Genomic DNA, 24789 nt, shown 5'->3' on the forward strand with positions numbered 1-24789 from the left:
TCATTATAGTGGGGTGGTTTAAGGCTCCCTAGTGAGCTGTGCTTGGATCTCTCTCTAGCTTCTGGAACAAATGACTGTTTTAGCAGCTTCATGACTTTAATTGATCAGCTGCTGAAAAATTGTTGGGGTTGGTTGACTGACTGGTTTAACTGTTGTTGCAGGTACCAATAATAAAGCTTACTGACCAGGAAACAGAAGTAAAAGTTGACATTAGTTTTAATGTGGAAACCGGTGTGAAGGCAGCTCGACTTATCAAAGACTACATGAAGGTACAGTCAACAGAAGAGGAGGAGGGAGGTCTTGGGGCAGGGAGGAGGTGGTGTTAGGGCAGACACAGTTGCCTCATGTGAAAACGGGAGGCTAGAAGGAGCTCTCAGCTGTCCAGCGTTGAGGCTTGTGAGGGAAAAATCCTTTGGCCAAAGATACTAATGTGCATTTAGGATCTTTGTTAGGAGGGATGTTTCTTTACTTTATATAGCCTGTCTTTGTCGCTGAGACTCAAGGAAGATTACAGCATACTAAAAAGAATAAAAATCAAAAGGCAGCCTTTGTGCCAAAAGGCAACTTACTTGATTGACTGAGAAGTCCTGATTAATGGAAGTTGCGGGGCAGAAGCAACAGGAGTTGGCCCCCAGTAACAGACGGCTTTGCTCAACTGCAGATTGGCTTGAAGTGATGCTGACACTTTTTATACAGTAGGGCCTGTGCTCCTTGGCAGATGATGAATAAGGGCACGTGGCAGCTGGTTATGACATATAGAATGTTGCATGGTTACCTAGGCAGTGCACAGTTCCCAAGGGGCAGTATGTCAATGTACGTGTGCAAAGGATTTAACGTAAATTGGCTTGCAAAAAGCATGCATTCCTCCACCGTGCACACTAACTGTGCAGGAATGTCCCTCACATTTTGTGATGAGATTACTGTTTGAGAGAGTTTATACATTGCTAATCAAAAAGGTTTTGCATGACATTTGGTTGTCCATATTTCAAAGAAAACAAGTGTTCATCTTTGTAGACTTTTAAAAGGTCTTGTGATATTTGAATACAGGAAGACAGTTCATAGATTTGTTTATTGCTCTTTGCTTGATATGCCTTAAGCAAGGGGTGTCAAACACATGGCCCGCGGGCCGGATTAGCCCTAGAGAGCTCCAATCAGGCCCTCCAGCAACTTGCTGTCATCTGCTTCAATTTCCCTTGCCTGCTTTTTTCAGCTGCCATTTTGTGTTTCTCCCCAGATAAGCCAGGCAGCAAAGCAGCTTTTCCCTCTCCCCCCTCCCTTTTCTCAAAGGGAGGAGCAGCCTCAGCCAATGAGGGAGCTTGACTCTATAGCTCTGCTGGGTGATTAAGTTTGCCAGGCTTAGTTAATCACTCTGCAGAGCTACGAAGACAAGCCTCTCTTCCTTCTAATGAATGGCTGAGGCTCCTCCCCCTCCTCATGCCCGGGGAAGGAAAGAAAGAGCCAGAGCTTCCTTTGCATAGACCACACCATCAGGAAAGCTACAAAGAGTGCTTTTAAGACTAGCAACGTTTTAGTGAAGGTGTGAGCTTTTTGCCTTGCTACAGAGAGAGAGAGAGAGTTTTGTTGGGCTTGTTATGGGTGTAACTGGGTCCCCCTCCTCTTTTTCACTGTACTCATGCCCTCCAGTCTTGCTCAATAGGAAAGCATGTGAACTATTTAGAAGAGAAATATCAGCATTAGGCTGAGCGTGTGTTCCACCCCAGGTTTACCCAGCAAATTTTCTTTAATTTTTCTTTCACATTTTTCTTTGATTGGGGTTCTTGAATTTAGACTTCCCAAATAGTAGGCTGACACTGACCACTGTATATGGCTGTCTCTCTGTTCTTGTAGTTGTTTTTGGTTGGGGGGGGAGTTGTATTTTTTGTTTAGTTGTAGTCATTTTTCTGGGGGAAATTATAGTTTTGTAGACAAGCACATAGCCCTCAGTCTGTGCCATGGTGCCTTCACATGTTCTTGACTGGTGCATGAAGCAACTTCTGTACAAAAGCTCACAATGCCCAGCTGCTTCACGTTCCTCTGAGTCTTAGGCTCAAAGCATTGACCATGAGATGTCTGTAATGGATGTCAATTAATCAAAAGTAGGTTTGCAACTGACAGATGTGCACACCTGAACAGCACATATTCAAGACTGGTGCAGCACAGACATTGGCTGCAGTTTTTGATGCAATAATTCATAGCAAGAGGTAATTTATCAGAGACTGTAAAACAAAATATTGCAAGCGGGCTAATATTTTAAGCATGTTTTATTTTAAGATTTAAAAAACCTTTAATTGTGTGTCTGTGCCCTTTATAAAGTGTGTATGTCTGCTACGTGGCATTACATTTTATGAGGCACCTGGCCTGGCCCGACAAGGTCTCCATTTATGTCAGATTCGGCCCTCATAGCAAGTGAGTTTGACGACCCTGCCCTAAATGAGATAAAGTTGTCAGTGATTGTGAAAATGTTTGTTTTCATATGAAGAGAAATTCATATTTTTGTATATGAATGTCCATCTCATCCATGGCTTTATCACTCCTGAGGCTGTGAAGGAAATATTGGTTCATTTACACCATGTCAACCAGGTTCCTGTTAGGTACCATGTATCTAGCAGTGTGTAAAACCTTCTGTTTTGATATGAAATTCTTAATGCTCAATGGCCGATCTTTAACAGAGCCAGTAAATAATAAACCCTAACTGCCAACAAGATTATTTTGTTGGCAGCAGAAGAGCTGTGTTCTGCTAACTTAATTGACAGAAAGCGGTTTCTTTTCATTTGCAGAAATACTCATTGCTGCCATACTTGATTTTAGTATTAAAACAATTTCTCCTTCAGAGGGATTTGAATGAAGTTTTTACTGGTGGAATTAGTTCTTACAGCCTAATTTTAATGGCAATTAGCTTCTTACAGGTAAGTCCTTTTCCGTTATTCTTTACTAGAGGAGGGGGGAACTTACTGAGAGCAGCAGAGAGGCCCATCTGACATACAGTGGCATGTTTATGTTACTGCCTGCATGACCTAGAAGTGGTGTCATCGTGTCTGAGATGACACTGGTATTTGGGCAAAAAACAATGGTAAATTTGGCATCTACCGTAGAATTTTTGCCCAAATACCAGAGTGTCACCACAACAGCCCAGATGTAATGATGTCACTTCTGGGTCAAATGGGCAGTGACGTAGACACATTGCTACACGTTGGATGGATTGCTCTCTTTTTCAGGGTAGGTATCTCCCCATCAGCCAGCTGATCAGTGGCGGGGAGAGTGAAGTCTGTCCGTGGGGACACCTCCCTCCATCAGGGAGTCTGACGAACCTATTTTTTTACTCTTCTGGACAATTCTGTCTAGGAGTTAACTGGGCTGCTTCTATTTATTTTGCTGTACAAGTTTTAAGGCGGGGTCCCCATGGTACCCACCAATGTTCTCTCTAAGCTGTGGAGTCTTGTGAGCAAAAATTCTACTTTGTGAGCTGCTTGCATTAAAGTGGTGAGATACTGCATACATTTTTTTTTGCTCTGGGGCCATTTTTCCTGAGCTAAGACAAAAATGTGTGAGCCACAAATGTGTCTGCCCCACTGCTGGCTACAGCCCTGGATACCATGTACAGGACGTCTTCCTCCAGTAATTGAGAAAAGGCTATTTCTAAGCTTTTAACTAGGAAGGCAATTCTCTATTGCTCAAGAACAGTGTGCCACAAGAAAGCATCAGAGTCACTGTAGGCAGTCTGGCTTAATGAATGTGATGAACTTATTTATAAAGCAGCAGAGGTGCTGGATATAAACTTGTCAATTACAGCTACATGAAGATGTAGGCAATAGCAAGCTGTACAGATGAAATATCAGTTCTCTTTCCTTAAAGGCCTTCCTTTGCCTGAATATAGTTAATATGTAATTTGCTAAAAAAGTAACAGCAGCATTCTGAGATGCAGTACGCTGGTGAGAGCCATTGCTTCTGTAATATGAGAAGAGACTGTTAAGGGACATTAAGAAAAATAGTGGATTATTGGTAGTTTGGTAGTTAGGGCGGGCTATATGGTCCTCTCTTCTTCATTTTATTCTCACGACAGTTCCAAGTCTGAGAGAGACTAGTGAATTTTGTGGTGAAGGTAGAATTTGAACTCAGGTCTCTTTATAGTCAAGCCCTCTTAACAATTATCCCATACTGTCAACAGACTGGCAGAAGTATAAATGATTGTCCCCCAATTGCTATAAGACTGTTTTGTTTGTTTGCTTTGCAGTTGCACCCACGAATTGATGCTAGGAGATCAGATGAAAATCTTGGAATGCTTCTAATAGAATTTTTTGAACTGTATGGAAGAAATTTTAATTACTTGAAAACTGGTATTAGGATAAAAAATGGAGGTGCCTATATTGCCAAAGAAGAAATTCTGAAAGCCATGACTTATGGTTATCGCCCATCCATGTTGTGTATTGAAGATCCTCTCTTGCCGGGTGAGAGAATGGGGACCAATAGCATGTTTTTCATTAAGTAAGCTGATTTTGCACTGAGCTTGACGGTGTCTGAAGAGAGGTTTCAACAGGGCTTTTTTTTTTTTTAGAAAAAGCCCAGCAGGAACTCATTTGCCTATTAGGCCACACCTCCTTGCATTAAGCCAGCCAGAACTATGTTCCTGTGCATTCCTGCTCAAAAAAAGCCCTGGGTTTCAAAATACACTCCTGGCACTTGTTTTTAAATAGTCTCAAAACAACCCCTTTAACTTGCCTCAGTCTTTGACTTCTTTGCAGAATCAGAACTGGTGCAATGGTTAAGAGCCGGGTTTGATTCTCCTCTCCTGTCACACAGCCGGGCCTAGCAGGGCCTTCTACTGGCTGCCACCACTCTGGTAAGGGTCTGTATGGAGAGCCAAGAGTACCCAGCCCTCCTGGTCTTCCTTATTAAGAAACACCTCTTAACTGTGACCAAGGAGATGTGAGGATCCAAGGAGTATAACAACAAAAATTTATTTACAGTGCTCAAATAATAAGTGGGTAAGACAGTGAAATATGCCCTGATGCGTATACAGTCCCTACTCCAATAATCAACACTTACCCCCTTGGGTAAGGGAACTTTCCCCTGCTGCAAGCTCTCTAGGCTACAGCCTGCCTCCAGCTCAGCCTTCCAGGAAAAGAACACACCCTGCCTAAGCTTGGCCCTTTTATGTTCTCCTCCCAGGCCCTACCCCTCTCTGGGCCAGTTTCCCTCCAAAACCTTGCCACCCAATCAGAGGGGCAGAAGGGATCCTGGGAAATGAAGGCTCTTTTGTAACTCCTAGGCAGGCTTCTCTGGAGCCTGCAAGCCTCACTAGGCCCAGGATCACGACAACTCCTCTTGCACATGAAGCCTGTTGAGTGACCTTGGGCCAGTCACAGTTCCCTCAGAATTCTCTCGGCTCCCCCTACCTCACAAGGTGCCCATTGTGGGAAGACAAAGGGAAGGCCATTGTAAGCTGGTTTGAGACTCTTAGGGTAGAGAGAAGCAGGGTATAAAAACCAGCTCTTCCTCCTCTTCCTCCTCCTTGCCATGTCTCCACTGCAGAATTGTTGATAGGATGTTGTACTGTATGCCATCACTGGTATAAAAAAATAGAATACAAAAATGTTTGATAGCAGAAATCACAATTTTATCTTATATGTGATTGGATTTATTAATGTTGCACCCGCCTGCCTGTCCCTGAGTTGGTGCATCTTATTTGGTACAAAATGATCAGTTCTGTAATCCATTTGAAGTCTGGCTTTTCGGTTGATCCGTTTTGGCAACTTACAGAGCTGCACAATGCTGCAGTGTGAACCAGTGCAATCATACAGTTTTGCTGGGATGAATTTGTTGCAGGAGATGGTTCCTCAATGTGAGAAATCTTGAACAGTGCCACTCCCAGCCATAATAATAATAAGTTTTTATTTATATCCCGCCCTCCCTGCCGAGGCAGGCTCAGGGCGGCTCACAAGACATGGTGTGTACCATGATTATAATAATACAGTTCATATAATAAAATGCAATTAGTAAATACGGTTAAAAACAGTTACATAAATATTTAAAAACCACAATAAATTAGGGGTGCTACATTACAGTAATATATATATCCAGATGGCCAGATGTCACTTTCAGGGTTCCACCTTATAGGTTTGTTGAAAGAAGACAGTTTTACAAGCCCTGCGGAACTGGTTAAAGTCCCGCAGGGCTCGCACTTCCTCCGGTAGCTCATTCCACCAGTGGGGAGCCATTATTAAGAAGGCCTGCTCCCTCGTTGCTTTCAGTTTGGCCTCCCTTGGTCCAGGGATTTTTAGGAGATTTTGGGAACTAGATCTCAGTGCTCTCTGGGGAACATATGGAGAGAGGCGGTCCCTAAGGTAGGCAGGTCCTCGGCCATATAGGGCTTTAAAGGTAATAACCAGCACCTAGTAGCGAACTCAGAACACAATTGGAAGCCAGTGCAACTCCCTCAGCCCAGGCTGCACGTGTTCCCACCGAAGTAGTCCCACTAACAGCCTGGCCGCCGCATTCTGCACTAGCTGCAGTTTCCGAGTTCGGCACAGGGGCAGCCCCATGTAGAGGGCATTACAGTAGTTTAATCTCGAGGTGACCGTTGCATGGATCGCTGTTGCCAGGTCGCTACGTTCCATCTGAAGAACCAAGTCAAATAGTAATTATTAGGTGAAGCTGTAAGACTAATTGTCAAATTTTAAAAATCATTGGGTCTTTACAGCATGTACTGAAGTCTTTTAAAAGCTGTAATACTGCTGATCTCCTAACACTAAAGCCTGCCCTCACCTCTAGATGCGTATTTGTCCTCCAAGGATCCTTTGTACCGATAAGACAAGAAAGCAGGTCCTGTTAACGGATCAATAACTGGTTAAAAACGACAAGTAGAAGTAAATAGACTGCACTCACAGTAGGCGGCTGCCTTAACATTAGCTGTTGTCTATGACACCTTAATGAACTCCATGTTCAGAGACAGTATACGTGTTGCTAACAGTTATGGCATCTGATTTCCTATAATGAGGAACAAGATGTTGGACTAAACAGACACTTGGTCTGATCAAGCAGAGCTCTCTGTAGCTTATATTTCAGGGGAAGGGGGAGGCCACAGAACCACGAAGGGTCTGGCACGCATGGATAGCCCAAATCAGCCCAGTGTTGTCAGGTTTCAGAAGCTAGATAGGATCAGCTCTGGTTAGTGTTTGAACAGGTGACCACCAAAGAAGTCCAGGGTTGCTGCGCAGAGACAGGCAATGACAAACTTCTGCTTGTCTGTTGCCTTGAAACAGACTTGCCATCAGTCAGCCACGACTTTGCAGCATGGCCCCTCCTGTCACAGTCAGGAACTGCTGGGTTTTGTGCCTCAGGGTTTAAACAGAGAGCCTTTGGGGCATGTGATCATCTTCTGCTGAATAAACAGAGTCCTCTCATTTCAAGGAGGCATTGTGGAAAACGAAATAGCTTCAGTGGAATATTTGCATTCGTCAACAGCGGGGCCTGGCAAACAGCAGATGGGAGCAAAGTGTCAGTGTTTGGTGGGGGGGAGGAATAACTTCTGTGGAGGAAGCTAGCCACCCCCCTGCCTGTGCCGAATGCTTCAAGTTTTGATGTAGGATCAGTGGCAACAACCCAAAAAAGTAGTCTTGTGGTCCTCAGACTGATAAAATTCAGTTCCAGCATATGCTTTCTGTGGACTGTACTCCACAACATGTTGGACAAAAAAAAATGTTAGAATTTGAGGTGCAACAAAAGTCCAGTGCCCAGACTCTTATCCGGGAGAACTGGATTTGATTCCTTACTCCTCCACTTGCAGCTGCTGGAATGGCCTTGGGTCAGCCATAGCGCTTGTCCTTGAAAGGGCAGCTGCTGTAAGAGCTCTCTCAGCCCCACCTACCTCACAGGCTATCTGTTTTGTGGGGGAAAGGTAAAAGGAGATTGTGACTGCTCTGAGACTCTGAGATTCAGAGTATAGGGTGGGATATAAATCCACTATCATCAATATCTATTTGCTACTGACTGACTGATACAGCTATCCACCTGGAATTATGAACACAGAAGTCTGAATGAAAAATGGATGTAGATCAATACTCCCTCTAAGCTTTGGAGTCTTGTGAACAAAAATTCTAACTTGTGAGCTCCTGGCATTAAAGTTGCGAGCTGCTGCCTAAATTAGCGTTCTCTGGGGCCATTTTTCTTGAGCTAAGACAAAAATGTGTGAGCCAGAGGCTAAAAAACTGTGAGCTAGCTCACACTAACTCAGAGGGGACACTGGTGTAGATGAAACTTACCCATTTTTCCATTTAATTGTTACAGGAAATGATGTTGGCAGAAGTTCTTACGGTGCCATGCAAGTGAAACAAGTTTTTGATTATGCCTACATTGTTCTTAGCCATGCTGTGTCTCCGCTTGCCAGATCATATCCCAACAGAGATTATGAAAGGTAACCTGTTCCTCTTTGTGGGTGTTGTTTATTACTTAGGGAACTGGCACTGACTCGACTTTGCATTTCTGCACTAATGGTTCTTTTAATTGGGTCCGTAACTGACGGCAGCAAGGTACTGTGCTGCACCCGGAGAACTTCATGACTAGATTGGGTGGCTCTTCTTTGTGGTCTCTGTGCATCATATAGAGCAGGGGTGTCGAACTCATTTGTTATGAGGGCCGGATATGACATAAATGAGACTTCGTTGGGCCAGGCCATATGTGTACCTATTTAAGATTAGGTAGCAGAGATATAAATTTTATAAAGAACACAGACAAACACAAATATTTTTTTAAAAAAAACCCTGAAAACATGCTTAAAACGTTAGTACTCATTGGTCTTAAAGGTGTTTTCCTTGTATTTCTCCCATGGGATCCAGGGAACTGGGCAAAAGAAACTCTGGCTCTTTCCTTCATTCCCCAGGGGACTGCGGGGGAGCCTCAGCCAATAGAAGGAAGAGAGGCTTGGCTCAGTATCTCTGCTGTTCACTTGAGAGAGCCTGGCAAAGTAAGACTTCTCTCCTCCTTCCTCCCCAAGGGAGGAGCCACAGCCAAGGGAGAAAATAGAGGTTTTGCTCTGTAGCTCCTGTGTGATTGAGCAAGGCTTGCAAAGCAAGCTGTTATGCAGATGGAAGCAAGAAATAGGGAGAAGGAAGCAGATGACAGCCAGTTGCTTGGGGGCCTATAGGAGCCCTCGAGGGGCCTGATTCGGCTACTGAACTGCAAGTTTGACACCCCTGAGCATCTGTGTCAATCCTGTTCAGTAACGTCAAAGCTTAGTTAGAAAGGATTTTTGCCCCTTCCCAGTGTCATGCCCAGGGGCTCCACTGCGCATGCTCACTGGGAGGGGCATGAGAATCCCACCAGTTCTTTTCTGACTGCTGCATGGATAGGATCTTTCTCCTTGACCTTGGCAGTACTTACCTCATTCGCCTAGTTTTTTTCTACCATTTCTACTTTGTCTTCATTTTTCTTGCAGTCTTCACTCTCCGGACCCCTAGAGAGACAGTTTTGGTGGGTTAGTGACTCTTTTCATTGGCTATTTGCTCCCCCACTGTCCCAGAGGGCCTGGGGCCTGTTCCCTTCCACCCTTTTCCCTCATCATACTTCCTTTACCACCACATGGAAAAGCTCTGAGGGTGCTTCAAAAGGTGCACCAAGTGCGTAGCAAAATTTCTCCCACCAGATGGACATGCACTCTGCTTTCTCTGCCTCAGGAAATCCCACCATCCTTCTCAGGATGACTCCAGACATGCCTTGACATCAACCCCTTCCATGTCAACTTCCACTCAGGTGGTCCTAGCTCACTCTGATGCTGATCAATCGGTGCTGGCTCTGGCATCTGATTCGGACACCCCAACTCCTGCCAAGAAATACAGGAAGGGTAAAGAGCACAAGAGGGATAAGGAGAATGGCACAAGAAATAATCTGAAAAATCCAAGAGCCCTCACACCAGCCTGAGAAAGCACTCTCCCCTCGCCACACTCCAGAATCAACCCTGGTCCCCCCACTTCAGCTTCTAGACTCACTGATATGAACAACTCCATTCTCCAAACCGCCAGCTCAAGTGACTTGACTTTTGGACTTCAAGATCAACCTGACTCAGCAAACAACTCACTTCTTTTCCTCCATCACTGAAGGCAGTCCACTGTCTTAGCTGACACCAGTTAAGTACTGACCAGACAACTGTTTTGACTTGTCTAATCACCTACTCCACAGGAATCCACTTCCTTCTACCCCAAACGGCCTGCTTGACCGACCACTCTCTCCATCACCACCTCCACCAGTCCCATGGGATCAACATAAATGGCAATATGTTTATGGAGCATACCCCGAACCATCAACCTTGTCATGGCTCTCCCAACCTCCACCTGACTGGGACATCCACTCTCTGACTTCCTACCACTCTCAATATCAAGACCCCAGGTTGACGGTGGAACTGCCATTACTGAAACCTTCATTGACTGATTGTCCCCCAAAACAACCATCTCCATGGAAACCCTGTCCACAGCCTACCAAGCTAAAAACTCTGCCACTATCCAGACACCAGTCAGAACCCTTTGACACAGAAATGTCCTCCATGCGCTCCAACCAAGACTCAGAGGATTACCTTACTGAACACCGAACCTTCCCCAACACCAAAGGTGACTAAGGAATCTTTGGTCTTGCCCTCAGAAGATTTCATCAAATGGCTGGTACATAGCCCTCTCTATGATACAACCCCAACCGACTGTAACCGATGCAGTTTTCGACATCATACAGAGAGATGTATCTCTGCCATTGGCACTGCCCATGACCTCAGTTCTCCTGCAAGCTGCTAAAGCACCTTGGCAGAAGCCAGCCTCCATGCCAGTCTCTTCTTGAAGAAGAGCTCACAAGTATATGATTCAGGAGGCGGAGTCTGACTTCCTCTTTGCCCATCCAAAACCCAACAGTGGTGGTGACCTCTCTGTCTAGGGAGGAGCACCCCCAGACAAAGAAGGAAAAAACGTGGACTTATTTGGAAGGACAATTTACTTGGCTGGGGTGCTGGGCATCAAAACCACAAGCTATGCAGTCTGCATGAGACACTACCAATAGCCTCTGTGCGAACGACTGGCAGATGTCTTCAACTCGCTGCCTGAGGATAAGCGCCAAGCAGCTTGCTGTATCAAAAAAGAAGGCATGCTACTGGTGAAGCATCATGAACACCACAAAACACTCTCTGGATGTCTTTTCTAAAACCTTGATATGGGCCATCAGCTTACGATGCCATTCTCGGCTCAGATCTGCCACCCTTCCTCAAGACACCAGATCTTTTGTAGAGCCTTTAGAAGGCGAAGGACTATTTAACTCTACTACTGACACGTTCCTGCAGGGCCTTGGCAAAAGCATCAAAACCTTACGTAAATTGGTGGTTGTTTTTTTTTTACTTCCTCCAGGTCATCAAAACAGAAACCTTGGAACAAGTATTGATCTCACAAGTGCTTCACCAAATCTTCTCCAGATCAGTCTTGGAGTCCCATACCTCACCAGAACCAGCAGTGCCCTCCTTATGATGCTAAATCAAAATTTTCTTCATCTTCTTCTCAGACTAGCAGATCTAAGTCATCTCCCAAACACGGCCTTTGACTCCCTAACCAACCCCCTAACCATCATCCTACTTCCCTCCACACCCACTCATCTCCATCCCTACTTACCAACATGGGAAAGAATAACATCAGACCAGTGGGTCCTATCCATCATCACAAAGGGATATAGTACAGAATTAGTTCAGACTCCTCCAGCCTCTGAACTCGTCATCAATCCTCCTTCCACAGTGCTTCTGGAAGAAATAGACAATCTTATCACCAAACAAGCCATAGAACCCATTCCTGCTGCATCACACCCTTCAGTTTGGTGTAGTGGTTAAGTGCGCGGACTCTTATCTGGGAGAACCGGGTTTGATTCCTCACTCCTCCACTTACAGCTGCTGGAATGGCCTTCGGTCAGCCATAGCTCTCACAGGAGTTGTCCTTGAAAGGGTAGCTTCTGGGAGAGCTCTCTCAGCCCCACCCACTTCACAGGGTGTCTGTTGTGGGGGAGGAAGGTAAAGGAGATTGTGACCACTCTGAGATTCAGAGTGAAGGGCAGGATATAAATCCAATATCATCTTCTTCAGGGTTCTAGTCCCGCTATTTTACCGTCCCCCAGAAGAATGGGTGCAATCACCCTATATTGGACCTCAGAGCTCTGAACAAAATCATTGTGTACAAAAAGTTCAGGACGGCATCCCTACAGAACATACTTCCACCCCTTTGGAAAGGGGAGTGGATGGCCACATTGAATCGCAAAGATGCATATTTCCTGACCATCCATCCACATTCCTGCCCTTAGCTCCACTTTGCACTAGGGGACCTCCATTTTCAATTCAAAGCTCTCTCCTTTGGCATTTCCATGGCCACTTGTGTATTCGCCAAAACCATGGTGGTTATTTTTGTACACCTTTGCCTCCAGAGAATAACCATTTCCCCCTATATAGACAACTGGCCGGTCATTGCAGACTCCAAGCAAAACCTTTGACATCATCTTGACATCGCAGTGTCTCTGCTCCACGATTTGGGCTTTCAGGTCAACCACAAAAAATTGAATCTCACACCATTGACCCGGATCCAGATCACTAGAGCTATTCTGGATTCTCTCCTATGCAGGGTTTTCCTCCCCCCCCACCACCAGAGGGTGGAGGCTCTTCTCTCGCTAATTAAGCTCATTCGGGACCAAAGGAATGCCTCTGCCCTTCAGATCCAATGCCTCCTAGGGCTCATGGCTTCCACCATGGCGGTTCTCACCCTTGCCTGCTTCTGCATAAGAACTCTGGAAGTCTGATTTGTCAGAACCTTCTGGCCTCTCATTCACTCCCGATTGAGGGAGTGTGACTACCGTCACAGGTTCTGGACTCCCTTTCATAGTGGGAAAACACCACAACTTGATGGAAGGCACCCCCTTTCATCCTAACTCCCCAATCATGATGATAACGAATGATGCCTCTCTTTGGGGTTGGGAGGCATGCCACAACAGACTTTGCATAGGTGCTCCTTGGGAGCCGCATCTGGTTTCTCAACACATAAACTATTTGGAGCTCCTGGCCATCAGATGCACCATCCAATCTTTTCAACATCTGCTGAAGGATTTTGTAGTAACTGTTCTCATGGACAACACAGCTGCCCTCTACTGTTTGGACAATAGGGACATACAGTCTCCAGACAACTCTGTCTCCTTGCACTGGATATTTGGGAGGACTGTCTCCCTCTGAATATTGTCCTGCTGGCCTCACACCTTCCTGAGCTCCAGAACATCTGAGCAGATTTTCTCAGCAAGGGTGGGGAGGTTGTTTCATGAATGGGAGTTGAACTGGAAAAATGTCCAACTTCTGTTCTGGAGCTGGGGACAGCCAGCCATCAATGTCTTTGCCACGAGACACAATGCAAAGTGACCAGCCTTTTGCTCCAGAGGGGAACCAACCCCCTCTTGCTGTCGGACGGGCTCCTTTACCCCTGGCACCATCAGCACCTCTTCCTGTTCCCTCCACTACCTCTAATAACCAGGGTAGCGATAATGAGAAATGCTCCAGGCATCCTAATCATTCCATGGTGGCTAAGACAACGCTGGTTCCCTTCTCTACTGCTTCTGTCAAGGGGGATCTTCCACCAGTTTCCCCCCGGAACCCAACCTGCTTCTAGCCCACAGGGGACAAGTCTTACACCACAGTGTGCCACATATGAAACTGATGGCATGGGAACTGCCCTAAATGAACTCTTGGCCAGGATTGAGCACATTCTACTCAACAGTAGAAAGCCTTCCACATGAAAATTATATGCGTATAAGCGGAAGCAATTCTTGCAATACTGAGCTTCCGTAAATAGTTCACTGCCATGTTCTGACTTGACAACCATGTTTGGCTTTCTCTTGTCCCTGGTGAACAGGAGTCTCAGCCACTCCTCCATCCATGTCTACCTGGCTGTCATTTCGGTATCCCATACACCTGTGGACAGGTTTTCAGTTTTTACTTACCTTTCTACTGAAAAGTTTCTGAAAGGCCTTCTTGTTTCCCCCAGCAAGGCAACCTACACCTGTCTGGTATCTACCCTTGGTCTTACACCAACTCACGTCCAAGCTCTTCAAGCCCATGACTACCTTCTAGCCTGGAAAACAGCTTTTCCGGTGGCCACTACCTCCTCTAGACACACAGGAGAGTTGATGGTGCTACAGCAGGGATGGCCAAACTGTGGCTCGGGAGCCACATGTGACTCTTTCATACATACTGTGTGGCTCTCGAAGCCCACACCACCCTTCTGGCTAGCTAGGAAAAGGCATTTCTCTCTTTAAATCACTTCTCCCAGCCAAGCCAGCCAATGGCTCGGAGGATGCATTTAGAGTTAAAATTGGTTTCTTTCCACCTTCCCTCTCTCCTTCTTCATGCTCTTGACATCTGCAGGACCTTGTCCTTCCATCTTCATCGGACACGCAGCGTACTGCAAGTCACCATCTTTGTTTGTGATCGAAGCAACCAAGACTTTGGGACACAAAATCTCCTCTCAACACCTGTCACAATGGATAGCAGTAACAATCAAACTGTGCTTCTTGCTGGCAAAGAAGCCACTCCCTGGACCAGTTCATGCCCACTCCACCTGAGCACTTGCAGCCTCTACAGCTGTTAAGGTTTTGCCCAAGTTCCATCATGAGGCTCGTTAAGTTGGTTCAAAAGAAGCTTTTAATGATGAGGCTTGAAGCACACACGAATGGCATGAATTGCAAGATCAAGTCTTGCCAGACTGAAGTGAATTTGCAGATCCTTGGCACTTAAAGGTTACAGAATAACAGCTCCCCTTTTTCCCGCACCCATGAAAAGTCTTTTGAATTAATAGAAGTTCTTTCCCCAAGCCTCTGTGTTACTTCCAATCAAGGCCACATTCCACATACTCCTTCCCCGTTCAGTTGGTTCCTATCAGCGTTACTGTGGGAGACTAGATTAGTGGTGTCTCCCTGTGCTCTTCTTCCACCTGCAGGTCCCACAGAACACAACATACCAAATGGCTACAAAGATCAATGGGGTTAGTATTCGTGGATACTCTTGCAGTATGGAGTTAGTACATCATATAAATGCAATGGCAATCACTTGATAATACTGGGGCATTAACAAGCAAAGGAAATAATACCAGTAAAAGTAACAGCCATAACTGCCAGGGACTTGATCCCGACAACAGCGTTCCTCAAAGGAGTTCTTCTTCCTGAGATGTCACCTGGGCAACACCTCACATGTTTGTGAGACACTGTGCTCTGGATAGTCATCACTCGCAGAGGACCTCTTTGGGCTGAGCAATATTGCAAACGGTCTCTTCCTGAGTCCCTGAATCACCCTCCTCCAGATAAGGCTCTTTTACTTGGCTTGCTATTCTTCCATGGGTGTGATGCACAGAGACCACAAAGAAGATAAACAGGTTACAAAGAAGACAAGAAGGCAGTGCAGAATGTGGAATGGGAAAAAAACAGGTTGCTTACCTGTAACTGATGATCTTCAAGTGGCCCTCTATGGATTCACACCACCCGCCCTCCTTCAAGCTGCTGCAGGTCCCCCTCTAAGGGCTTGCAATGGTCAGAAGGAACTGGCAGGAACCTCTGCACATGGCACTGGGAAGGACATGAAAATCCTTTCTATCTAGGCGTTAACGTTACCTATCAGGATCAGCGCAGATGCTCTGTATCCCATAGGTGTGAATGTACAGATGACCCCTCAAAGATAATCAGTTACAGGTAAGCAATCAGGTTTTTTTCCATTCCACATTCTGCACTGCCTTTTAAAATCTTTTGGGCCCAAGAGAAATGGAGAGTAGCTGATAAAAGTACCATGAAGTCCGTGCAAGGTCCTTTGCATGTCTAAGGAGGCTTCTTAGTTGCAGCCATCCCTCCATGAATCAGTGTTGTTAAAGCAGAAAAATCCTGCTTCGGTGTTTGTGCCCTGATATCTTACGTGGTTGAAAATTTTGTCTTCCAGCACTTTAGGGAGAATAATCAAAGTGACACAGGAAGTAATTGATTACAGAACTTGGATTAAAAATAAATGGGGAAGCAAAGTTAACCTGCCAGCTGATCTTGGTGAGTGGAGGGATTCATTTAAAAATGCCTGTTTACACTTTTTGTAGTTAGCTGTCAGTGAACTCTCTCATTTTTGTCACACAGTGTCTCAGTTTAGACATCGCTCTCATCAGAGTTTGGTGCTGCTTGTGTTCTTTTTCCGTCTGCTTAGGAGTTCAGTCTTGAAGGATGGTGTGGCTTCCAGAGATGGTGCCATAACTACAGATTGTAAATTCAAATTTTGAAAAATCATGGCTTGCAAACTTAATTAAGACCATAGTTTCCATTTCTCATGTGCTGGTTGAATCACAGAGTTGGAATGGGCCGTCTAGTCCAACCCCCTTCTAGTCCAATTCCGCCCCCCCCCCCCCCTCAGTAAAGAGTCTGTTGGCTTCAAATGGTTCTGTTTATTAAGGAATCAGGTAAGGCAGAGACTCACATTTCGGGGTCTGAGGCAAGACTTTGACTCAAAGGGTACAGGTATACTAGCGAAAGCAAAAGTGCGCAGAAGCACAGCCCCCTCCCCTGCGGTTCCCACAGTCCAGAGCAAGTTGTTCTCATGGCCCCTGCCTCTGCTTTCATAAGGTGAAGTGTAAGCACCTACATTCCCAGGGTACCATTCTTGTTTACAGCATTCTTGCAGGAAGCAGCACTTAGCATAGACTAAGCAACAGGGGGCAGGCATAATCAACACATAGCCAAGGAAGAGAAGGGGGGGAGGATACAATATCATTCAGAAGAATTAACCCCATAGTGGCAGTGGTGCTTGACACCCCTGCTTAATGCAGGATCAGTCTAGTTTGTCCAGCTATTGCTTGAAGACTGCCAGCGAGAGAGAGCTCACCACCTCCCACAGTAGCTGATTTCACTGCTGAACAACTCTTATTGTAAAAAAGTTTTTCCTGATATCCAGCCAGTACCTTCCTGCCTATAATTTCAACCCCTTATTGCAATTCCTCTCCTCCGCTGCCAAGAGGAACATCTCCCTGCCCCTCTAAGTGACAGCCCTTCAAGTATTTAAAGAGAGCCATCATGTCCCCCCCCCCTCCTCTTCTCCAGACTGAACATTCCCAAGTCCTTCAGCCTTTCCTCATGTTAAGTGCTGCACAATCCCTATAAATGATCACCTCTAGAATGTAATCAAATAAGGTTTATTCATTAAATTAAGATGTTACAGTTCCAAGAACGGAGTCTTGGCGAAACTGAGCCCCTCAGGCTCAGGAGGGACGGTGGCTCAGTGGTAGAGCATTTGCTTGGGAAGCAGAAGGTCCCAGGTTCAATCCCTGGCATCTCCAAAAAAGGGTCCAGGCAAATAGGTGTGAAAATCCTCAGCTGGAGACCCTGGAGAGCCGCTGCCAGTCTGAGAAGACGATACTGACTTTGATGGACCCAGGGCCTGATTCAGTATAAGGCAGCTTCATATGTTCATATGACATCCATATATAACCTTCTGTTCAGACCGTTATAAGCTTAAAGTCAAAGCACCTTTTTCTCTACCAGTGGGAGCATCCCCTCCCCCCTTGTGATCAGTTCTTGCTGAAGCAGGTTATTCTCAAAAGCGAAAGTCTCTGGGCAGGTGAAGCGACTGACCTTCAACGCCTAGTTGTACCACACATTCCCAGGGTGGAAAACTGCTTATGCATAGTTACAGGCATAACACAGTAGATTATCCAGCAAGCTCACTAAACCAAGCAAATCACCACAGCTGCATCCCGCTGGGCCAAAATGGATGTGCTCCTGGCAAGAAGCAGTCTTGACACCTTCTAGGGCTTGGTCTCCAGGCCAGATATTGACTGCAAGCAATAATTTGTTATCACAGACATTATCCCAAGCTGCAGTTGAGCCACGTGTCGTGAATCATGCGGTGCACTTGTCACTTTGTGGTAACTGCCTACTGTTGCCTATGTAAAAATTAGTATTGGCTTTCTTTAATATAAAAGATGATGCTTTTATATGCAATGTTGTTGAATGTCCATCCTGACAGATATTCAGATGAAAAGAGTAGAACCAGTGTCTCCATTTACTGTAGTCCAGAACAGAGATGCTGAATCGCTATATGGCCAGCGTTTGCCATTGTCCTTCAGTGGTTCCCAGCAGTTGTCGTCGGGTTCATCCACCTCTTCCGTTTCATCTCTTTCTGGCAGCGATATTGTAAGTCCCCATTCCTAGCTACTTTCTACTTGTTTCTAGCTTAATTTTAATGTAATGCGATATTGATATAAGGCTGCAAATTGTAATGCAGCTTCTGTAACATTCGTGTCACTTAAATTAGCTAAAACAGAAACCGTTTTTTACTTTCTTGAAAACCTGATTGTTTAAAAGACTGAAGGTTCTCTGAAATGCCTGTGTTATCCCCATAACTAAATCGTGAAAGAATATGCTTGGTGCCACTTCGGCATTTCTTCCTCTTTATCCGTTTCCCTAAAAGCTTCACACTTGAAAGAAAGCTTTCTTTGTTTCCTGGAATGCAGGAGGTGCCTTTTCATGAGCCGCACCCTCTTTCTAGAGGGCTGCATGTTGTGCTGAGTGTTGCCCAACAGATGTACTCTGACGGTATAAGACTGCAAGACGCAGAACTGAAATACGTTTTCCCCCCCAGAACTTGGTTTTCCTCTGATCCTGCTCCAGAGATCTGATCGTAGTGGCAAGGATTCAGTGCAGTATTAATCCGCAGAAAGCAGGAGGTTTCTCCCTTGGTCGAATTTTATGTCATTCGAAAAATAATCGCAAAATACTTCATAATTATTTTTCTAAGTCCCACAGTATTTATTCAAAAGCAAGGTGACCATGAATGCTTTATTATTATTATTATTTTTTTAAAGAAAAGCGTTCAAATCTTAAGATAGGACTATTAGAAGAGGCAACTTCCTTGGTCTTCTGAAGCCCTGGGTTAATTTATACACTGCTGTTTTTAAATTAGTAGTCAATGTTACATTTCCTTTTTAAAACAAACAACAACCACCACCTTCCATCCCTTTCCTGTTTCACAAGGATTCGGATACTCCGCCTTGCACAACTCCTAATGTCTACCACTTCAATCTACAAGCACCATCTCAGCTTACGATCAGCTTACCACACACATTGCCTCTGCCCAGTGGTAAAACGCAGTCTGTGCCTGCAAGAACCTTGATCATGGCAACTAACAATCAGGTATGTGCTGCCCAATGGAATCCTCCGATAATTGATAGTGGTCTGGTCCATGTGGAGCAGTGGGGACAAGTTCATGCCACTTGTTTAGGAAGTGTTCTAGACTGTCCTCTAAGCATATTGTCACTTCGTATGAATGAAGGCAGATCTTGTGAGTAACATACATTGAGAAGCCGTGATATGACTCTGCCCTTGATTAAGGTTAGGTGGAAAAGTTAGTGAGATGTGTGGGTTTTCATCAGGCCATAATCTTGAACTCTTCTTATGCTTCCAGCAGCACAGCGGAATGAAGTTTTCCTTGAAGGGTGCTCACAGTCATAACCAATGCAGTGAATACAATTCTGCCAGCAATGGAATCATGAGGCAGCCAGTTGGCAACAGAGGTCACCACCAATATAACCGTAATATCTGGAGAAGAAAGAAGCATAGAGACAGTTTGCCTATTAGCCTTAGCAGATGATGGCTGACTGAAGGGGTCTGCTCTTGACTAAGCCATGGAGTGTGATGCCAGGCTGGGGCGGGGGGACTCAAGACCAGCGCTGAGTGCATCCGTTTGAGTGTGTTGCCAAATAACTGCATTCAACATTTGCATGTTTCTTTGTGTGGTGGTGGAGTCCATCTAAAAAGAAATTTATTGTGCTTATCTGTGAAGCCTTATACAACGTGGAAGTTTTGTCTTCTCCCTATCTATGACGTACTACAGTGCCAAAGCAGCTCTGGTGTGAATACTGTGTGAGGACCATAAACGCCATGGCACATGTGCTGTAGTTGCGTTTGTTTGTTGTGGAATTTTCTTTGTTTCATCAGAAAAATTACAGATGGTTTGAACTTTACTTTTCTCTTGTAGAAGATCTTTGCCACTTTGTATGCTGCTGCCCCCCCTTTTTTTTGCTCAAAAGTTTCTTTGTTCAAAGCATAATTTTAGTTCAATAACTCCACAAATATTTTAACTTGCATAATGGTATGATTAAGTTATGTTTAAGAGATGGAGAATTCAGAGAGTGGGGGATTCTTTCAGTTTTGGTTTTGCTTCCACAGATTCTTGAATTTTCTAAGTGGGGTTCACAGTTTAGGAGGGCTTGTCCAAGCAGCTCCATCACATTGCTGATACTGTAGGTTTCTTAACCTACAGTGGAACTACTAATTTGGCTTTTCTTTAATTCAAAAAAATATTAAGTTCCAAAGTGTTTTGACCCCTTCTTTTATTTTACTCATTATTTGACACCAGTTTGTCACTAGAAAGATGGGGCACGGTCTAGTGAACTTGTACAACTCTTCTTCACTTCAACAGGAATCGCAGAGTAGGACATCTCACTAGATCGTACCTTCAGCTTATTAAAAAAAAGCCTTTTTTGTTTTTCTTGGTCAGAGCAAGTTCCAAATATTTGACAAATGGTTGGTTATGATTTGCACTCTGGGTCTAAACAATGTTGCTGACTAAAATATCCAACCTGAAGAATGGGGAGAAAGGATTTGCGTTGGTTCTGCTGAGGAATCTGTGTTGTGGTGTGCATTAATTGTGTCAGGAGCAAATTCCTGAAATGTACACTTCAGATTTTCTGTGCTTTTAAAGTAACTTTTTGTTATCTTGCAGAAGGGGCACTGCCCCATGCTTCCTGGGCATGCACACACACTCTCTTTCTCAGATGCATACAGGTATACTATGCAACTGTATATCACCATGACAACTCTTAACTTTTTTTAAAGCAAAAAATGTACATCCTTCATAGCTCTGGGTTTTTAAAAAGCACCTCATTGCCATTGGTCGCATCTTTTCATGCTTTTTTTTTTTAAATGAACATTCTTAAATCTCCAGAGCCCTGTCTTACTAGTTCTGCTTGAACTAGGAGCCCAGAAAGAATATTTAAATGGAGAATCATCTTGCTCATCTTTTGTATTTCTGAAATGAAGAAACAAATGTTCTTAAAAACTGATCTTTGAATGTTTGAGATGGACTTATTCCTGTGAAACTAAGCTTTAATATCTGCCTTGGATGTCAGCATGGCACACACTAAAGAAACCCGTCAAAATGGAACGTGAAAGTTTTGGGGTCCAGTAAAGAGAAGAGTGTGACATTCCAAACTATAGAGTAGCACATGTCATCTGCACTTCATCTCGATTCAGAGTTTATCACAACTACAACTTGAAAATTCTACGACTGTTCATTAATGAGCATTTGTATTAGCATTGGATGTACGCTGCTGTTTTGTTATTACGGGAAAGGAATGACAGTATGACTTTACTGTGCCAGCATCTGTTGGGAAAGGTAAGTCTGCAAGTACAAAATTCCTTCCGCAGGCAAGAACGAACAGAGGCAGAAGCTTTGCTAATGCAGTGTGTCAGTTGAGCAGTCAGCAGTGGGAAATAAACCTAGTCATAAGCTATCTGATGTTAATTGCTCTGAACATCTGGGTTATGATCTTAAGGGCTGCATATACAACAGCTGATCCAAAGGACTTGTTGAAAAGTGGTTTTGGGGGAACCTGCATTTGGCAATATCTGCATTATAGCTGCTCAGGGCCCCACAGCCGGAGGAAAATATAACAGTGCTTATTCTTCCCTAGGAAAGATGCCACAAATATTTTAGAAGATGAGTAATAACTAGTGAGCATATGAACAGTGATTGAATTTTGAATTGCCAAGATCTCAGTCCTCTTGGAGTCTGACTTTTTAGCCTTGACTGCTTGGTTTAACTTCACAGGGATTTAAACAGATGCTGGCACAAGAAAAGATCGAAGCTTGAATAAACCCAGTATTCAAGGGCTGATACACAGATCTGTACCATTCTTACATGCTAGCAATATTGAGTATGAACCTCCATTACAGAAACCGCAGTGTTTGAAATAGTGTCCATCTTTAAAAACAGGATAGGCTTAAGAGAAGCAGGTATCACGTTCCATTAGAGTCATGGTGAACCAATAAATTGCACTGGCTACCACATGGGTTATGTTCTATAGCACCGTGGATAGCTGTTTAAGATATCATGTTATTCTTTTTGTGTGTATAACTGTGTGGAAAGCTAAAATACATATTTTTATGTGAAGTTTTGTATTCTTTGATTTTTAATAAACTTTCAAGGCCATTTGTCTGGTGACCTTTTTTAACCCATGACTAATTTGTAACCCTTATTTTTGCATTTAAAAAAAACACACACACACACACATAACAAGAAACTAACTGCCATGGTGGATCAGATTGGAAGGTCCGTGTGTTCCAGCAGCCAGTTTGGAAAGCAGCCAGTGGCTGTCTCTGAGACCTCTGCTAGCCGTGTGCACTAAGCGATGGGAGCCCCTCCATCCCACCCCAGGTTTGGCTTCAGCACTGAAGGGTACATTCACTGCCCTGAAGCAGGAAAGTGCTGTCAAGTGACAGATGGTTTGCCATTGCCTACCTTTGTGTAGTGACCCGGGACTTCCTTGGTGGTCTCCCCTGCAAATGCTAACCGGGTTGAACCTGTTTAGCTTCCAGGAACTGAGAAGCTTGGGCCACTGGATATGGAAATGCTATTTATCACAGCAATAGCTGTTCGTGGAAAGTGGATCTAATTTTTCTTTTTTTAAAACTGCAACTGAACAACAACAAAATGCCCATCTCTGCTTTTGGTTGTCGTGAACACTGTAGGTTAATTATGCACTTGAGATATGAAATATATGAAAAATTCCTCTGCCCTGTTGCCAGCCAGCTTTATGGGGTGTCTTCTCACCTTGCAGAATTTTGAGTAAAGTTGCCCCTCATTGTGAGAGTGATCATCTACTCCTTATTTTGGAAACAAGTTCTCGCTCTGCATTTTTTGGTATTTTTTTAGATGCTGAGGGCAAATTGGACTGCATTTCCCCTCTGCCTCGACTAGATAAATCCCCTGATTGTAAGATTCATAAAAAGACCCCCAGTAGTCAGGTTCTGTCCCTGATATCCTGGAATTTAAGGGGATGGTATTGCAGAGTGAGGGAAATCAGTGCAATGAATCCCATTTGCAACTTTGACATAGTGCTTTGTCAGGAAACCTGGTGCCTGGAGGAGCCCTTCTGAAGGGTTATGCATTTGCTCTTCCTGCAGAGGCATCAGAACATGGTAGAGCTGGAGGTGGTCTCTGCATCTTAATTTCCTCTGCGCTCCGATCGACTGTCATATCACTTCCCAATTATGACCAGTTTGCATTAGCCCTTTTGTTTGAGAGTAGCAATTCATACAGTATAATAGTAAATGTGTATTTGCCACCTGGTGGAACAAATGACCAGATTTATGCAAGATTTTTGGGACTAGAATCGTATCTGGGTTATCTGATCGCAGCCCACTCTGCCGCTCACATTATCATTAGTGGCGATAATGCCCACGTTGGCTCTGTTGACCTTTGTGCGCATGCAAAGAGCAGGAAATGTTTGGCAGAGGCTATAAGTAATGAATGGTCCCTAGCTAGGACATCAAACGACAAAGAAGTTAATTATCTTCTTAGCCAATTACTAATTAGTTTAAATCTCAAAGTCTTAAGTGGGTCAGCTTTATGGGGTGTCTTCTCACGTTTTAGAATTTTGAGTAAAGGCTTTTCAGACCAACTGCAAAGAAAAGCTAAGACAACAGCTTACAGAAAAGTCTGATTGTTATTCTTAGCTTAGCTCTTTCTTAAAGGATTTCAGTTTTAGAAACCTGAGATTCATTGAGAACAATCTATCATAATAAATTTAAGGTGGACTGAAATATTTTAAGCTGTTTCCAGAGACCAAGTTGCCTTGGCTTCAACATTTGTATCATGACTAGGAATAAGGGCCGCTGTGGAGAAAAATACAACAGGCTCCGGAAAGAGGCTCTGGGGGAGTGCCCTCCCACCCTGGCTGCCTTCCCACCCAAGTGAAAGCATTCGCTCCCCCCACCCTTGGTGTCTTCCCACCCTGCCAACTTTCCATCCCCACCCCTCTCCAACTACCACACATCCCACAACCGCCTTCTCCATTATTCCCAATGGGAATAAGTCTCCTTAGGGAATAATAGCATTCCCAGCAGACATTTCCCTCCCCTCCCCCCATTTTCTGATGACCTTGAAGTGGGGGAGGGCCTCCAATCGGGGATCCCCTGCCCCCACCTGGGGATTGGCAACCTTAGCCTGCCCCCTCCCCTTCTTTCCCCAGTGCCGCACTGTGTTTTGCCCCCCTCCCCCACCCACGCGAGCAGAGGAGCAAGGAGACTCCGAGTCAGTCCTACCCACTTCAGCAGGGCCCAGGCTGACTGTAAGTTGTTGGAAGAACAGGCTGGAGCAGGAAGAGTTTTGCCCCCTCCCTCACTTCTGGAAGTGAGGGGAGGGGAGGAGAAGCCTCCTTCAGCGTGCTATTCAAATAACTTAGAATCAGCCTGGTTCCTGCTGAGTGATTTTCCGTTTTCCCCAGGTGAAGTCTGCAACCTCAGTTCTTATAAGGCTGCTACAGGGAAAGATTTGTTTTGTGAACCAAGGCTGTCATGGGGGAAAGACAGTCTTGCAGCTATGGGGGGTCCAAGGCCATCTGGCAGAGGCACTGGATGCTATGCTGAAAAAATGGTGCCTCTATCTCAAAAAACAGCCCCAGATACCCATAGATCAATTCTCCATTAGACTCTAAGGGAATAGGTCTC

At 44.8% G+C, this 24789-nt stretch overlaps 1 protein-coding gene across 1 annotated transcript in view; it reads left to right on the forward strand.

Moving 5' to 3' along the window:
- Window positions 1–22270, forward strand: part of TENT4A (terminal nucleotidyltransferase 4A) — a 47793-nt gene extending 25523 nt beyond the window's left edge. The window contains exons 5-12 of the mRNA XM_060253972.1: window positions 162–269; window positions 2778–2906; window positions 4232–4445; window positions 8284–8410; window positions 15962–16062; window positions 18026–18192; window positions 19033–19191; window positions 19466–22270. Coding sequence (XP_060109955.1) covers window positions 162–269; window positions 2778–2906; window positions 4232–4445; window positions 8284–8410; window positions 15962–16062; window positions 18026–18192; window positions 19033–19191; window positions 19466–19648 — 1188 coding nt within the window. The 3' untranslated portion in view covers window positions 19649–22270. The remainder of the gene's footprint in view (window positions 1–161; window positions 270–2777; window positions 2907–4231; window positions 4446–8283; window positions 8411–15961; window positions 16063–18025; window positions 18193–19032; window positions 19192–19465) is intronic.
- The last annotated feature ends 2519 nt before the right edge of the window (window positions 22271–24789 follow it).

Source organism: Heteronotia binoei, chromosome 14 (genome assembly GCF_032191835.1).
Source record: "Heteronotia binoei isolate CCM8104 ecotype False Entrance Well chromosome 14, APGP_CSIRO_Hbin_v1, whole genome shotgun sequence".
Lineage (NCBI taxonomy): Eukaryota > Metazoa > Chordata > Lepidosauria > Squamata > Gekkonidae > Heteronotia > Heteronotia binoei.